Here is an 18140-nt window from a genome sequence, read left to right as displayed (position 1 = left end):
AACACTTTCTTCTTATGCTCTTCTTCCGTCTGGTGTTTCTTGAAAATGATGTGTGAAATAAAAACCATTTGCAAAATTGACTGTGGTAATAAATTATCTACAGGGCTAGTTATCAGGCAAGGCCAAGAGGTCTTCTTACCCACAAACTTTATTAGGGTTTAAGGGGAGTTTAGAGCAGCCAAAGCACACTTAATCTTTTCTCTTTTGTTTTCTCTTAAAGCACTGGATGTATTTTAGGAGTAGGACTTGTTCTTTCATTTATGAGTCACAGTAGCCAAACAGAATCACGAGTGCATGTTTCTGCTTCATTGCGAAAACTCTACAAATACCTGGACAGCAGTGAGGACCAAAGCAGAGGGGTCCAAGAGGTATGAGCTATTTTATCACAAATTTTAAGTCTTCCTTTTATTTTGTTTCTTCTCTTTAATAATTACAGTCTTTTTGCTGAAACTTTTTTTTATCTGTGATACTGGAAGGCTTAATTTCTGCTTTTTCTTTCACAATATATGGGTTTAAGTCTGCTGGGAAAGAAAGTGATAATAACAGCAATAATGAGAATAGAATAATGTGTAATCTTGAAAAGACATTAAGAAACTGCCTGAAAAGATAACAGACATGATCCTTTAAAGGTCTTCTTTAATTCCTTAACCCCAAATAAAACTGTTGAAAGTTGGATCATGAGTAACTATGAATATGGGTCTCTTACATACAGTTGTTTACTGCTCATCTGATCTACTAAAAGCAGACAACAAGTTACTCTCAGAGAGAACTTAAATGCTAATACTTCGTCCTTCAATATGCCTTCTGTATATTTCTTTGAAATTTTGTGTCACTAGCTAATGTGAATTCTGTACTTGTGCATGCTGCTGTGGTCCCATTTATGTTTTCTTTATGTTTTGAACACTTAAACTGAGCCCTGCATTTCAGGGAGTTTTTTCCCAGGATATGTCCTGTAAGTTTTGACATGGTCCATGTACTTAGCCTATAACTCTGCTGAGGTAAAACTCGAGAATGAAAACTGATGAAATTCAAATAGTTTGCCACAGAAAACAAAAATCAGAACAAGCAGATGTTTTGCACGAGAAAAGCAATGCTGTCTGTACATGATATATGTAAGACTGGAGCAGCTGAGCAGTTGAGTTGCATAATCCTCTGTTTTTCCTACAGGAGTCAATAGAGATTGATAGGATTATACTTTTCCCCCTGTTGGTAGTGTTCTGAAAGCTCTTTATTAAATATCTTCATAGATGGAGTTTTATTTTCTTGGCAGTACATGTGTGTTGAGGATTAGCCATTTGAAACTTACGGTTCATGCATTAAAATTACTTACAGCTATGAAATAATTTATGTGTCCCCAGAGATCTTCAAGTGCATTATTGAAATTAAACTGAGTTCAATACAGCAACTTCTGAGATGAAAGGCAGCAACTGTTTAACATCATGGGACAGTTTGGGAAGAAAAAGAAAACCTACCCTTTGCAATTAAAACTTCTGTAAGGATTTGTAGAGATGAGTAAAATTTGGGCAGCACTCTAGGATGAATGCTACTATATGAGATGCACAGGAGGCTCTTTCAGAACTGTAGGTGATTTGCCATATAACCCATTGGCCTGCTGCAGCAAAAGGTGCTCTCTGCTTCCCTCAGAGTCATGTGCTGTTCTGCTGCTTAACTTTGGTACAGAGGAGGTTACAACAAAGCACACTTGCTTTGTTGGTAGTTCAGACTTTACTTATTCTCCATGGCAGAAGAACAGAAAAGCAATGTTGCTGGTGATTCCTTCTGCAAGGATAGGAGGCTGGTGTTGTGGGATGTGTGTGAGAAACAGTTCTACGTGCTCATTTTCTGGCCTGGCGGACCTGCGTGATGGGAGCACAGCATGCTGAGTATGCTTACATAAATAGTGATCAGATACTTGTATTTAGAGAATAGCTACATTTGTGTGGAAGGTCAGGAGTTTGACCTCTGTAAAACCAGAGGTACTTCAAAGCTTTAGTTGTGTTTGTTTAACATTATTAGGGTCAATGAAGAGTGTTTCAGTGAGGGAATAAATATCTGAAAGTATAAACTGAAAATGTTACATCTTTTCTGTCATGCTGGCACATTATTCAGTGTGACCTTTGTTTACAGTTAGCTTGATTAGAGACTAGTTAATGGAATAAATTTTTTTTCAGGTACTTGCCTATTCTGTGGCCTGTTCCTGTGTCTCTGCTTTCAGTGTTGGAATCATAGAAGCAGCTGAGGCTGAAAAGGCTATGAGCAAGCTACGGACCTTAGCAGAAAATAATCAGCAGGTAATAATTCTGTATTTGGGGTTTGCTTTAGTTTTCTTTCTCTCTTTATCTATTTAATATTGGATACTGCTTTTCCCGAACTGTAATTCAAGACAATTATGTTGCTCCACTTTCATCATTAACTAATATTGATGAATGTATTTTGCATACCGCACAATTACTAAGATTACCACTTGATTCATTAATGCATATAGCAATTACCAGACAGTGAAATAAAAACAAGTTGCATGTGTTTGATTGCATTTAGAAGAGAAATTGTTACATTTCATGTCTTTAGTCCCTGTATCTTGCCATTTTTTGTCTCTTTTATAGCATATTTCTATAATTTCTTTTTCTTGGTGGGAAAATATATCAACTGTGCTGTTCTGAATTTTTGCTGTGCCTGAACCACTGACAGTGCATAACCATAAACATAGCCACAGCTTCCTACAGGTGTGTGTTTCATCCCTAGGGTACCCCTCAAATTGCCAAAAATAATATCAATATTTTAGTGCAAGTTCTTTTCTGGTTAATGTTTGCCAGGAAATGAAGGAGCCAGGGGAGGCAACCATTTTGAATCAAAGCCTGCTGTTATATTAATCAATTGTTCAGAATGTTTATCTGAAAAACTAGGAAGTCAGAGCTAACTACCTGTGCTAGAGCTTTTTATCTTCATGTCAGAAAATCTGCTCTAAAACCAAAGCTCTATGTGTCAAAGATTTAATCTTAGAAAATCCCATGTCACTTGAAATAAAGTATCTGGTATTCTAGGCAAAGATTTTTGGGAAATAATAAATATGTGAGTAATGTTTCAATAATAAATGTATAAAAATACAGATTCCTTTGTAAAATCTGTTTTAATGAGTTCTTTTTCACCTTACAGACCTACAGTTTTGCTTTAGCTTTAGGTGCAATAGTACATGGATTGTCAGCTTGTGGTCATGGGAAAGCTGAAGACCTGAGTAACAGACTAATGCCAGCCTGGATAAAAATTGTGCTTGCAGAGGTAAAGGAGTTTCTATGCATATCCTGCTTTTTGTACTTGTTTTGTTGGTTTAGGGTTTTTTTGCATAGGTGAAGGTAGAGGAGGTGGGGAAGGGATGGTGTACAGTTTAAAATTAACAGTAAAAACATAATTTTCTTTGCTTCTTGAAAGGAGTGATGTTAGGAAAAGTTAGGACTATCTGAATATGCTGTTTGATATTTGGAAGCAAGAGGATAATTTTGGGCTGTTTGCTAAAGGGAAAAAATCCCTGTTTCTCTTCAATTTGGATAATTTATGAGAAATGCTTATCTCAATGAGGTCTTAATTTGGACATGTTCACTAATTTGGAACAGTGCCCAAGGATAAAGTCTAGGCTATTAAGTGAAAATGTCTTGTGAAATCAGGTGCTGCTTGTCAAAAAAGAAAGAAAGAAAGAAAGAAAGAAAGAAAGAAAGAAAGAAAGAAAGAAAGAAAGAAAGAAAGAAAGAAAGAAAGAAAGAAAGAAAGAAAGAAAGAAAGAAAGAAAGAAAGAAAGAAAGAAAGAAAGAAAGAAAGAAAGAAAGAAAGAAAGAAAGAAAGAAAGAAAGAAAGAAAGAAAGAAAGAAAGAAAGAAAGAAAGAAAGAAAGAAAAAGAAAGAAAGAAAGAAAGAAAGAAAGAAAGAAAGAAAAAGAAGTGTGATTATAGTGTCTTAGTCATTAAAATTATTTCAATTTATCTGGAAAAGTTAGGTGTTCCAAATCAAACTCTAAACTTACATATTAAGATTGCAGCTAAAGGTAATTATCAGTAAAGAAACTGGTTTTGAGTTGAATTGCACTGGTATATTTTGTGGAATACAGATTGTGCTAGGAAAAGAAATGATTTGTCAATCCATGATGATTTCAGATTTGGAGGAGTGAGGAGGAAGCTCATTCCTTAATTCATAAAGCTTTCATTCATCAAGAGAGGGATTAGTATTATCTGCCATGCTGGAATCTGATCTGAAAAGGCTATTGGGATTAGAGGTGTGCTAGTGATAGTAGTCATTTTTTTAAGTTGGAAGAACAAGCATTTAGTCCTACAGTAGTGTTGTGTCATCACATTGGCTCACTGGTCCTGAATTATGCTTCCAGGGTTCTCCAACAATGGAGCGTCTGGCTGCTGTCAGTGGGCTGGTTGCACTGGTGGGCTCTGAAGGAGCCATGATACAGGTCAGAATATGCAAGCAAATGGTACCTTAATCTCATGGAGAAATAGAAGGCAAGATGGGATGCATGCTTCCCATTCCTACAGCAATGGCTGTAAACCAGGACATCACATTTTTGCAATAATTCATGTTTGGTACAAACCAAGCAACATTGAATTGCAGTGCGTAAAATGGGACTTGTTCCTTTGCCTTCATATAGCCCATGTGCAATGCCACTGGGGAAAAGTTTTCAGCCCATGTAAGCTTTCCCCTTTTCTCTCTCCCACTCCCAGAGAAAGGCATGAATGCAAATGTAATCTGTTTTCAGAAATTTTTCTATTTGTTGCTTCTTTTTTGTCTCTTACAAAATTAACCTCTTTTTCTCTTGCAGCTGAAATCTGAGAGCATTCAGTCCTCACAGTTTCAAAGTAAGCTGAATGAAGTGATCAGAACCCTTACACAGGTAAGAAGGTAGCCTCTATTTCCTCCTTTGGATAATGCACTAGCATACCTTCACACCTTGCACAAGCAAGACAAGTCTGTTTAAAAGGAGCTACGTAATGTTTGTGTCCAGCTTGAATGAGCCAGTGTAGGGAAATTTGTCTAACTAGTGCTTTATTGTCTCAACAGATAATTAGTTTCTCTGAGCAGATTGGTCTTCAGACAAATGCAGCAAGACTTCTGGGACGTCTTCACATGTCCTGTTTGTCTTCTACCCAGAACAGAGCATCTGGTAAGATGCTTTATTACTGCTTCTTAAAGAACATGTAGAAATAGCGCATCACTAAAAAGACAGTGAGGAACACATGAGATAATACTAACATTTTAGAAGTATTTTCCTAGAACAGATCTCTGGTTAGCTGTGCCCTTTCCGGGTGGCCGATACATTGCTAACTTTAAGTGTTGTTTCAATATCCATTGGTAAAGTAAAGGCTGGATAATTAATAATTAATGAAATACCAGTAACAAGCAAAAGCTAATGAAGTTGAAGCCGTTTGCTTTGGTGTAAACTAATCTGGGAACCAAAAATACAAAATGTAGATGAACATCACAGAGCAAAGTCTTTCAAAGTTTCTGCTCTTATGTATTCCTGCATGCACGCATTCCTGCCTAAGGTTAGATAGATATGAAATGTCTCTGCTCCATTAGACTTCTTAAAATTTTGAAGCACTCCCTTTCAAAGCCCAGCTTGCAGTGCCCAATGTATTTTTAAGGAAGTTCATATCCCTGGCTTTTCAGTTGATCTGTGAATTTGTTTTTTCAGATCTGGCACCTCTCACCACCAGAAATGTTTAGCTTGCCTTAAAGGTGAAAAGGCCAATATGTCCATCAGTCTTGTGGTCTAAATACTCTGAGTCACCTACAGAATCAGTTAGCTCAAACACAGCTCAGTTTGGCCTTTAAATTTACCTGGGAGCAGAAGGTTATAATTTTGCTGATGATGTTTTAGAATATAAGCAGTCTTTTTATCTTCACAGTTCCTCCAGATTTTGGCTACTTACCTGTAAACAGCTTTATCAGGGCAGCCATTGACTTTGCTATTGAAGGGGGAAAGAAAGGTAAGGATCAAACTACAGTATTACTCTGGGAAAATTGTTATGGCTATAAAAGATGACCTTAAACACTTGTTTTTATTTGCTAAGAGAACTTTTCTAAGTACAAATTTAAACTTCGCTAAAGTGAGGTATTTAAAAAAGAAATTTAATTACAATCAAAAAGATAAGTTAATATTGTGTAGTTAGGACTTTAGTTTTCTCCACCTGATTTTTGTCTTTTAAAACCCTTTTCTCTTCTCTCTGTTGGTGAGATGATGTTTCTTCCCTATGAGAAGGAAAGTCTAATAATTTTTAAGTGTTAGCCTGTATGCTCAGGTTAATACTCCATCATCAGACCAACTTTATGCTGCCCCTTGTTTAAGTGATGCTGGATTAAGATTCTCTGTAACAGAGTGGTATTAAACAGATTACTGCTGGGATAGATGCAAAGAGGCCTGAATAAAGTGTGGTCTTACATGAGGAAGCCTGGTAAAAGAGATGTCTCAGAGTAGTCTTAAGGAGGATAGAGAGGATTGCTTCTATGTGGAGTTAAGTGAGCTCACTGCTGTCCTATGAAGCAAGCTTTGCTTTAAATGGTGGTTAAAATGCCTATGTTTTGATTCCAGGAGGACTGCGTTAACTTATGATGACGTAAGTTAACATGATATGTAGCAAAGGTTAGCACTTATCTGACTGTTCTTTTGGCCTGCATCTACAAGATGAGAAACGAAAGCATTGTCAGAAAACTGCTGTTCTTCCATTAAGAAATGCAAAAATACTACCTTACAAGATGAGGAATATCTATAATTAACTTGTAAATTTACTCAAGAAAAAGGGACCAGAAAGTTTCTGTTTATTACTAACAAAAAACAGTTTGACAGGACATTAAAAATGTATCTGTTCATTATAAATGAAATGGCTAATTCTCAGATGCAAAAGGAAGTAACAGTGATTTTGTAACACTTTTCAGTTCTTTACTAGAGCTTGAACTTCAGTATAGTGTTCACATTCTTTGCTAAGCTGTTCAGCCAAATATGTGTGTATACAATTCAGACTCTGAATCTTCTGTTCTAGGCCCTGAATCTGTCCCAGCTGAACTGGTGAAAGTAGCACTGGCACCCATTGCATTAGTTGGAGAAAGCCATCAGTATCCCCCTGTAAACTGGGCATCCATTCTTTCTCCTTTGATGAGGCTGGACTTTGGTGAGAGTAGTAGTTTTCCATTAAGACTTTTGTATTTGTCACAAGAGTTCTTTACTAATGCTTTTACAAACTTTGGAGCCCTCTTCAGGACTTGAAGTTAGTGCAGTGGCTAGTTTTATTATGCTTTCAAGACTGACTTTTCAGTGTTTGCAAGTATATATTTGTCATCACCATGTGGATACTGTTTAACTGAAGAACAACTAAAGATCAGAGCTGAGAAGTCCCCTAAAATGTTGGTGAAAGTGGCCTGAACATTTCATTTGAACTATTTATATAAGAGTGCATCATAAAACTCAACTACTTGTATCCTGTTATCAGTAACTGGTAAATGCTTGGTGCAATGCCCATGTTAGAGCCTGCATGCCACTTTTTCACGTATGTGAACTGTTTGGTAGTTCATCTAGCTGTCACTAATTTGAAATGCACTTTCTCCTAAATTACACAGGGTAATAATTTTCAAAATAGTCGAAAAAGATTCCTATACTGAGGTCTGCCATTCTTATGAAGAGCTGAAACTTGTTAAATGTCTGGAGAGTTTTTTTTATTCCTGCTTTTCACTTAGGAGTCTTACTTTTGTAAATCAAGGAATTTTCAGAGGAAACAGTACATCTATTTTGTGGCTGTTTTATATTTCAGACAGCATCATAGTCCAGGAATATTGACTCATTTTCCCTTCTGTGCATTAAATATAGACTTTATTTGGCAAGGAGGAGGTTTTTTTTTTTAATTTTTACTTTTCTTAGCATTCCCACATTTTTGTTCCTGAGTGAATTGAAATAACTTGAACAAATGCTGATACTTCTTGCTGAAAGTGCATGAATGTAAAGAAGAGTCTTCTAATATGTATGTGTTAAAAAATGTATGTGTTATGTGTATGATAAAATCCTTTAAGTGGGATTTTTAGAAAAATAAGTTGTAATGCTCTAGTAGAACAATAGCTCTCCTTTATTTTATGAGTTGAGAACAAATTTAAAGGGAAAATATTTCTTTATAACTTAGTTTGTTTTCTTCTGTTTTAGGTGATGAGGTAAAACATCTCTGCCTTGAACTGGCAGTGACACAGGCCCAGTCATCTCAAAATGCAGCTATGCTTTTAGGGATGTGGGTGGCACCTCCCCTTATCTACAGTCTCAGTGTACGTATGTCAGAAAACTTGTGGAAGCTCAGCACCTCTTTCATATAAAATTCCTCAGTGACAATGTTTAGGTGTCTCACCAGAAAAGGATTACTGGGTTCATAATTCTTCAGAAATACCATTTAGTGAGTATTTATAGTGAGAGAGAGGTTATTATGGGGCCTTGAAATTCAAGGCAGACTTAAGACCTGCTACACTCATTTTTCTTTACTGCTTAAGACCTATAGTGCTGATAAACAGGAGACATAAAGCGTGGCATGTAGGGAGAAAAAGTATCTTTATTTTTACCAGTTAAATGTCTTTAAAAAAAGGTCCACTCTAATCTGTCCAAAAGCTTACCTACTTTTTCTAGCAAGGTCTCTTGATCTAGCTAACTAGTAAAAAAAGCTATGTCTTGAGAACCTTGCCTTAATTTTGTAGATACCCAACAGACTAACCTACAGTATAATCAGATTTGGTCTTATCCTTCATTGCTTTTCTGTTCTTCTGGAATTGAAAGGTGGATTCCATGGTGCGGTATGTTAAACTCCCTGAATCCCACAGAATACTTGACTGCACATTTCTGTTCCTTTATCCAAGTTCAGGAGCAGATTCATGACAATTCTCAGAAAATTAGTTGCTTGTTTCTGTGATCTCTTCAAGAAATGTTTTTTGTTTTAATTCATTTGTCTTAGATATGCAAATATTTGCTGGTAGTTTTAAGGTACATAATTCCTAAGTACCAAAAAAAGAGATTTTATTTCTGACTACCACTTTTCCAGCTGCAGTGGGAATTTGAGGTCACAAAATAAGATGAGCCACAGAGAACTAAGCTCTGCATTTTGTACAGGTTATTAATTCTTCTTCACTAGCTAGCAATGTTCATGTTTCTATGGCTATCATACTTCTGTCACTGACTGTCTAGACAGTCTGTATGCTTTATGTAAGAATGCAGTGGGCGCCATGTAAAAATATTGCCCTGTCCATATGGGGATGTGATGTCTAAGGTTCATTGAAAGTGAGTTCTTCAGTTTTTAATGAAAACAGAATATTGACATGTTTGAACTCTTTTTAATTCAAAAAATTCATGACAAAAAGGGAAGAAGAAAAGACCTGAGAAATATCTATGACTTTAAGTGCTTTTATAAGTCGTGTTTGAGCCACTCTTTTTATAATTTTATCCAACAATAGTTCAAAGTCAATGAAGAGCTAGAATTTGAAATGGAGCAAAAATTTTTCCTTTTCAGATGAAAACTCAGAAATATCTTTTCATGTCCCTGTCGCTGTGGATGCAACATGTTGCAGAAGACAAACTGCAGTCTTTTACAGAAGTGCTTCTGATACAACAATTTGAAGTGAAGAACCGCACGAAAAACCCAGAAATTTGCCAGTGTGTTCTACAGGGGCTCATCCAGGCAATGAAACTTCCCAACCCTGCCCAGTTTTGCTGGAGCTTTTTGTGTCAGGCTGTGGAGAAGATATATGAGCTTCTTCCAAATGAGGTTCAGGTGAGGAGTATGAATGAGGTGTATGAACACTGCACTAGGTATTTTTTTAATGGTGATAAGGCCCATCTTTTTGCACTGATACATCAGATTCAAAACATTAATTAGATATACAATTTTTAATTATATTAGTTAAAATAACAGCATAATTTCATTTTAACTTATTTTTTGTTATTTTAGAATATGATGTTGTGAAACCAATCTAACGTGCACTCCTCCCTCATAAAGGATTCAGTAATGGAAAATTACAGTATTAGTACCGAAATAAATTTTAATGAAAGAGAAGTGAACAATGAGAAGGCTTTCTTTTTCCCCACAGAGGATTCAGTTTCTCACAGTGATTTAAAGAAGCTATTTAGCTACAGAAAATACTTCCAAAGAATGGCACTTTGCCATTAAAAATAAAATAAATTCTTTAAAAGTATTCAAATACCATTGTTTTTGTATATTGATGTACGTCAAATTCCTCAGCAAGTACAGAATTTCTAAAATAGATTAGGTGAGGCTAGAAGATAGATTAATTATTCATAATTATCATTAACAAGTTCCTAAACTCACCAATTTTTATAATGAAGAAAGCCAGAAATAGACATGCATTTAATTTTCTGTTTGCAGAGAGGTGAACTGGAGATGTATATCGATGTAGCCAGATGTATTTCAGAAATGGGTGATTCAGAGATCAATCGCATTGTCCAGATCCCCAAGGTAATTTTATTTAATTATGCTCTTTTATCACCAGATCATGTGAAACAAGCAACCTTGTAATTTCTATTGTCACCAGACTATTTTAGCTCACTGGGAGCATTTAATTGTTTTACTTGTCATGTTGGTAAGAGTGTTTTGGATTTAATCTGCAGGCAGTAGAGAGTAGCAGAAGTGATAAGAATCCATATCCCAAACTTTCTCAAAGAGACTGAAATACTCATGATTTCACCTGGCACATTTGAACCAGAGAGTCTTAACTAATTAGGTGAGGTGGGGGGTGGGGGTTGGCCCCTTCTCTCAGGCAACCAGTCCCAGACAGGATGAGAAGATGCAAAGCTGCACTCCTGTCTCTCCTAAGCTGCACCAGGAGAGGTTTAGGCTGGACATAAGGAACAACTTCTTCACAGATAGTGTGATTAGACCTTAGAATGGGAGTGCCACACTAGAGAGATGGTGGAGACAATGTCCCTAGAGGTGTTCAAGGAAAGACTGAATGTGACACTCAGTGCTGAAGTCTTGTTGACATGGTATTGTTGAATCATATGTTGGACTTAATAATCTCATAGGTGTTTTCCAATCTAACTGATTCTCTGATTCTGGGAATTACTTCTCTTAGCAGAACAGGAATGGTGTGAACCAGAGTGGTGTTATATCTTCTAAATCTCAGACCAATGATGCAAACAGCAGACCACTTGGTTAATATTAGCAGTCCTCTTTGGTTAATATACCCACCTGCTTGAAACTGGACTGTAAATGGATCCTGGTGACTAGCTGTCCTGGAACTGGTGCATCTGTGCTTCTGTTAAAAATGTGAAGTAACTGACTGAAAAACCTTTCATTCTTGACTTTATGTTCTATATTTACATTCACACGCAGAATGTTTCCTGGTGGACAAGATGACTGAGGATGATAATGGAATAAAAAAAGTTTTTGTCTTGTAGCTCACCAGTGGAATCAATTAGCAGTGGAATTCTTAGCAGCTGAAATGCTAAGGAAGTGACCTGTGTGGAAGAACTTGATGTTTTCAGATCAAGCTTTTAAAAACAAACATCTTTGACTGAAGCCCCCTGTTCTGTCTGCTATGAAATTCACTAGAGCATCAAGCATTCAAATAGGTTGTGGAAGCTGAACTGTCATTTCCTTGTATTTTTCACTTCTTATTTCACACTGGAAAACATAATTTAAGAAAACCTCTTTTTGTCACTACAGTGTATCTGTCTTGCAAGAAGACTTGAGTGTCCAGAACTGTTAAGCTGGCTCATTCCATTTCAAAGGGGAATGTAAAATTTAAAGCAGTACGAAAACAAGCTGTACTGAGTTACTTTGCTGGCCTATTTTGAACAGTGTAAAGTTCAAGTAGCATGTACAGTCTTCTGTGTAATATGTCTTGAGGAAAATGAAGCCTACTAGTTATTCAGAGTTTCTTAATTTTTTTACAAAGAAGGCAGAATTTACTGTTCCCACAAGAAATGTACCTTTAAATTTAACTTTTCTTTTTATTGCATTTGCAGAACAATATGGAGAAGGCCACGTTTGTGAAAGTGTATTTAGTTTCTCAAGGCAGATTGCCTCTGACGAACTTGAGTGCCGTGATTCATATTGTGGCAGGATATCACCAGAAGGAAAATATTTTATGGATGTTCTTGCATAGTTTCTATCATGCTCGCATTGTGAGACATGAAAATACAGGTAAAATTAGGCTTAAAGAAGAATCAACAATGCAATCAATAGATATTTATGAATCTACACTGGTTCCTTTAAAATAATTTTAAGATGATTTAACCAAAGTGTTTCCAAATTTTTCCATATTAGAAACTACTGTCTTCAGAATTCTTTTATTATTCAAGTACTTGTATCAAACTTTGCATTTATGTTTTACTCCAGTTACTTCTTTTTCTGTGGTCCAACTACAAGTCATTTGTCTCATCAATGTGGTTTACAGACCAGAATTTTAACTAGATCTATATCTCCCACTCTTTTTAGGATAGTGTTACAGATGTACATAGTACATCTGTACATCTCAATACTGCAACTCTGCTAACCTTCTGACCTAAAATCTGACTTACCAGTATGTGACACAGAAGGTGGGGGATGTTCCCATGAGACTGGTTGAACTAGGGACATAACTTTCTTTCCTGAACTCCTTGCACTGATTTAACACAGGAAATAAATTTCCTTTTTTTTCCTCCTCATAACTATACCAGATAGTCATCTGGTGGGTTAATGATTTGGGCTGGCTCAGCTATGGGTCTGACAAAGTATAGGGGCTGATGCAGGAGAAGTAGGAGAAACACACAGGAAGATATGGAACAAGAACAGAAAGATACAAGAATGAGGTCTCATTTTCATGGCAGAAAGGTTTTTGTCTGCCTGTGTTCACTGAACAACTTCAAAGCATTATATTGCCAGATGCTTTAGCTGCCAACTGTGTTTGAAGAACTTCAAGCAGTAGTAAGTTTTACTTGAGTGAAGTGAGGATTCTTTGGGTAAAAGAGGAGACAGCATGAAAGGAGGCACTTGTATGTGGTCTTGGTGGTGAGCTTCTAGGTGGTAGAACAGATTATGGATAGCAGAATCTGAATCAATGAAATGTCTTCCATCCTTGAGATGAATTAAGGGCTGATTTTATTTTCATGCTTTGACCACAGTTTACTGACCCTCTCAACACTGTAGGACCATTTTCACAGTAATTTGCACATCGAGGGAGGCTTTAGGATTCTGTAGCAGTCATATGTGCATACTTGGTCCTACAGGCTGTCATTATGTGAAATAATTCTCATTCAGTCTTTTGTTTGTGGTTTTGTGTTTTGTTTTTTTTTTCTCGCTTTTTTTTGTGTGTGTGTGTGCATGTGTTCAATGTGTTGCCTGCATTATAAGCAGCGTTTCCGTACTATTTAAGGGCTTGTATGTTTTCTGTCAGTGGCAGAATTAATCAGATGTGGTAGTGGTGTTGATGATCTTTGTTCTTCTACAGTTGGTACTTTCCTGCTATAGTGATTTTCTGTGCTTGTTTTTTAATGAAAAGCAATGCGTTCTAGTATTTGACATGAGTCAGTCTTCTTTTTCTTTTTCTAGGAGTTCTGAAAAGAATGGACTGGCTGTTAGACCTGATGGGCTACATCAGAAATGTAGCATGCAAGTCAATACCCTTACAAAATGGTGATCTGAAAGAGGTTGATCTGAAAGAGGTAATGGCTGTGAAAATTATTTGGTGCAAGGACAGAAGGAGGTTCTGATATATTTCACATTTTTCTGCAGTAATAAGCATTATTCCCCATGCTTTGTATTTTAGAAGACTGTGATCTCACCACCACAGAGAAGATCTTCACAATTTTTGTGAATGAATGTGTATTTAAAACTCTTACTTTAAAATAACTTTTATGTTTAAGTTATGATGGAACCTTAAGGCAAGTAAAGGAAATAATTCCTTAAAATTTACTGTATTTAGAACAATTGAAGGAAAATTCTGAATTCACTAATAGAACTGTCTAGGCAGGTCAGAACTGTGTAGTTTCTGGTTCTGAGAGGGCTTGGACAGTTTTAAAGAAATTATGTTGTTCACCAATTTTAGATCTTCTGTTTGAGGACATAAAATAAGCTGCTGCTTAGATCAGAAGGGCATTAATTATATTGCTGCAATATTTCCCAACCATTTATAGCAAGGATCACAAGGGTGACCATCTCTGATTTCCCTCAACAGTCAGATTGCTGTGAAAAAGTTATTTCCCCATTTTAAGTGAGTTGTAGATCAGCTTTAATCTAAAAGATGATTTTAGAAGAGTGTGATTTTACTTTTCTTTATGTGGACATTTTAGTTTGAATTTAAAAAGAGGCTTATGCTCTTCAAAGCATAGAAGGATATTAAAAACTTTTTAGTTCTTGCATTTTGAATTTTGCCTGAATTTTTAGATGATTGTTTTTAAGAGCAAGTCATCATCTGGATTTTGGTCTTGGGTTTCTTTGGTTGGTTTCTTTTTTGGATGAGTTTTTTGTGGTTTTTTGTTGGTGGTTTTTTTTGGTTTGTTTTTTTTTTTTTTTTTTGTGAGGTTTTTAAATTTTTTTTCTCCTTCTGTATTATTCATTTAATGAAGTGCATTTTTGTCTTTTCCCTGTTTAGTGCATAGATTTCCTCATGTGGCTGTTTGCAGCTTCTGTTTTGGCCTGGGCTGACCATGGTGCACCATTACTGCTTGGCCTCAGTGCTGACTGGTCACTGTGGAAACACCACATGGTATCACCAGAATTATATGAGGAGCACATTGGCAAGGACCCCACTGACAAGTTTGCTGTGCAAGAGACTCTCACTCTCCTTCCAAGTAGCCTTTCCCTTTTGCTGGCTAAAGAACCATGGAAAGAACAAACACAGAAGGTAAAATTGCATGTAGTGCAATTTGAGTAGCATCTCACTTTACATGAGAAAGCACCCCATTTTTGGTAGTCACCTTGGATCTTAGATAGAGCAGTTATTTCCTCTATATTTTATTGCATCTCAATTGTGATCTCACTTTATTGTTAATCAGATATGAAAGTAGTTTCTTAAGTAAAATTTGAGAGTTGCAAAAAAAATATAAAATTCCAAAGCTGGGAGTCAAACTCTTAAGAAAATACAGCCAGGAGAAGAGAATTGGGAGCTGCTGGTAGCAAGTCTGTGTTTTAAACACTGAAAGGATCCTCTGCAGCTGGACACACCAAACTGTAAATTCAGAGCAATCAAAGATCTTCTTCACAGTTTGCAGTATGTGTCATTTATTTTGAAGTATGAGTTGAAAATAAATGTGGAAAATTTGGCCTAATTTGGCAAACCTTCTGTGCAATTCATGTAGTTGCTATATGTGGAAGTACTGTTATTGATCTATAGATTAATAGTTAGCTGTCTTGTGCAAACTGGAATCTCTTGAGAACTCTCTGAGCATGCATCTGTGCTCAGAGTTACCCCTGAAGTCAGAATTCAGAATGTCAGAGGAATGCAGGGGTGAGCTGTTAGTATGCAAGCGCCTAATTAGGTTTTAAGGAAGAATGTGAGGCCTTGCCCTGAAAATCATCCTTATGAGTTTAAATACCATATTGTCATCCAGGCACCCTGCACTGCCAGAAAAAAATAACAAAAAATGAGAGAGGTCAAAAGAGGAACAAAGGCAATAAGAGTTCTGAAGTAAAACATTTGGACAAGAGACTGATAAGAAAGAATTATATTAATAGGTTAAAGGTATGAACAGGCAAGATGGAGGGAAGCTGTTTAATGTGCCTTCTTCTTACAAAGAATTATTGCTGACATAATGAGAAGGAACAAAGGGAGTTTCAGATCCAACTATGGGAAGAATTGCGTTGACAGGGAGATGTACTCAAGGGTGTTTTGTTTACTTTGGGCAGAAGCTTCATTGGCCACTGTCTCTGATTAGATAACTGAATATAGCAGAAATCAAATGTTGTCTGTCAAACTGAAAATAATTCATCGTGTTCTGATACAGAAGCTTTTTTAATTCAGATTTTTTTTTGTATTTCTATCTTCAGTTTATTGAATGGCTGATCAATATGATGGAATGTCCTAAGGAAGCATTATCAAAATCTACCATGGACCTGCTGAAAGGTAATATATTTTTAATTTGGCCTCATTTTTCTATAACAGACAGAATAGATCAAAATTCAGTTGTTATAAGGAGTGAGATTTTGTCTTTGAGGTAATTATCACAGGTAAGTTGACATTATTGTCTGTAACACTTTACATTTGCTGTTTCATCTTCCAATGCTTATGATGTAGCACTTAGGGTCCAAAGGACTTAGAGGTACATCTAGTACACAAGCTTATTTCATTGATAGATCTGTCTGTTGTTTTTGAAGTTACCCTTAAAAAAAAGATGCAGCATACTATTGGGAAATCCTCTAGTGCTAGAATACAAATCACATAACTTAGGTGCAAGTAAGGACTGCGCTGTGTGGAAGGGGTAGGAGGTGAACTAGGACAGCCTAGTAAAGGGGTCTGAGAAAAAAGGAAAGAGAAATAAGGATTGCTGAAAAGATGCATGAAAAGAAAGATGGAAAGTAGACAATATGTTGAGTTATGGTAGGAGTTGCAGCCCTAGCATGCATCGTATTGCTTATTTACATGTGTAGGATCTGTGCAAATAATTTTAAGAGGACACCACAAATATTTGCAAGTGAGGTAAGTGCATTTGTGCTTCTCTCCATGAACACAATGCACTTCCTTTGTACCATCTGATTTGTTAGACCTAAACAAGGCTTCTTGAAATCCAGTTATTGAGTTATTTGCATTAATAGGGTAATTACCCTTGTTTTGATGTCTGCAGTTTTAGTCACTCTGATAAATTCCCCTGTAATGTCTGCTAATCTCCACCAGAAGCAATGCTAAGGGCTGTTGGAGAACCTCTTCTGTACATCAGAGAGTTCTGATACTCACCATATATTATCAGTATGCCCAGACTTATCTCTATAAGTCACTGTTCCCTCTGAGCTTCCCATTTTTTTCCTTTTGCATACTAGAACATGAAACTTCCTTCTGAATAACTAGACTGTGACTAGGTTGGTAACTGGATTTTGTCTAAACACATGATTCTTTCAAATTGAATTAAGAAATCAGTGAGTTGCATTTCCAATCAGTGAATTGAGCAGAGGACTTAAGATTTTGTGCTTCTGTTGTTCCCAGTGCCTCCTATGTCCTGGCTTGCATTATTGCTCATTGAATTTGAGCTTTCTGCAATGTTGGTTGATCTGTGTGCTTAAGTGATAGACTAATTAGAAGATGATGTGATATGATTTCAGTAGGAGATGGGCTGCAAAGCAGAGGAAGGGCTAGTACATCACCACAAGTGACGGAATTATTAAAAGAGTCAGTAAAAGGAGAACTAAACCTATACCTGTGCTAGTAAAATTACTAGGAAGAATACTGTCGCATCTTTTCATTTGGACTGCACAATTTAATGTAATTTGTCCCTGTCTTCACAGTTACACTTCTGGCCTTGAGGTCTCTTGCAGAGTTCAAGAAGAAAGCAGTATGGACTAAAGCTTATGGGTGGTAGCTGCACACCATACCTTATCCAATGAAGAAAACTGTCCGTACTTGAAAACATATTATTATTACTCAGGCATCAAGAAGCTGTATTTCAAAGACAATTCCTATCACAAGATTTTTAATTGGGTTTGGATTTTTTTTACCCTTTTGCTTCATCACAAAAATTCCTATGAAAAACAATATTTTGTCTTTAAGTGATGTGCTACTGTTTTGCAAATATGCTGAATCTAAATGAAAAGTACGCATTCAGTTTCAATTGAATTGTTTCAGTGACATCTGGGAACCTCAAGAGCTGGAACGAATATTCCTTTAATTCGTGGGAGCTTTGAAGGAATGGCTGAGAATAAAACAAACTAGTAAAATTTGATGGATATAGCGTATTTATTAAAGTATGCTTTAGTATAACAGACTTGGAATGAGCATTATTTTTGAACTGATAATCCTTCCTTTAGTAATAACACAATGTTCTTGTGCAGTAATGACAACGCATTATGACTATATAGTGTGAGCAGGGTTTCTGAAGAGGGGTGGTATGCATGTCTAGGTTGCAATGGCTTTATAAAGATTGCTGAAATGAGTCAATAATCCTGATGGCTGTTGTATTTGCAGCTCCAGGACAGTTGCCATTTT

At 36.4% G+C, this 18140-nt stretch overlaps 1 protein-coding gene across 2 annotated transcripts in view; it reads left to right on the top strand.

The window, feature by feature from the left end:
* FOCAD (focadhesin) overlaps positions 1-17877 on the top strand; it is a 90123-nt gene extending 72246 nt beyond the window's left edge. For both annotated transcript variants that reach the window (XM_077171132.1, XM_077171133.1), the window contains exons 30-45: positions 221-368; positions 2172-2291; positions 3154-3276; positions 4369-4446; positions 4813-4884; positions 5052-5154; positions 5900-5980; positions 7031-7159; positions 8179-8294; positions 9521-9781; positions 10394-10483; positions 11995-12172; positions 13559-13671; positions 14601-14852; positions 15995-16070; positions 17444-17877. In XM_077171132.1, the coding sequence (XP_077027247.1) occupies positions 221-368; positions 2172-2291; positions 3154-3276; positions 4369-4446; positions 4813-4884; positions 5052-5154; positions 5900-5980; positions 7031-7159; positions 8179-8294; positions 9521-9781; positions 10394-10483; positions 11995-12172; positions 13559-13671; positions 14601-14852; positions 15995-16070; positions 17444-17517 (2014 nt within the window). In that variant the 3' untranslated portion in view covers positions 17518-17877. The remainder of the gene's footprint in view (positions 1-220; positions 369-2171; positions 2292-3153; positions 3277-4368; positions 4447-4812; positions 4885-5051; positions 5155-5899; positions 5981-7030; positions 7160-8178; positions 8295-9520; positions 9782-10393; positions 10484-11994; positions 12173-13558; positions 13672-14600; positions 14853-15994; positions 16071-17443) is intronic.
* The last annotated feature ends 263 nt before the right edge of the window (positions 17878-18140 follow it).

The sequence above is a fragment of the Agelaius phoeniceus genome, chromosome Z, assembly GCF_051311805.1.
Source record: "Agelaius phoeniceus isolate bAgePho1 chromosome Z, bAgePho1.hap1, whole genome shotgun sequence".
Lineage (NCBI taxonomy): Eukaryota > Metazoa > Chordata > Aves > Passeriformes > Icteridae > Agelaius > Agelaius phoeniceus.
This window is presented reverse-complemented; position numbering and strand designations above follow the sequence as displayed.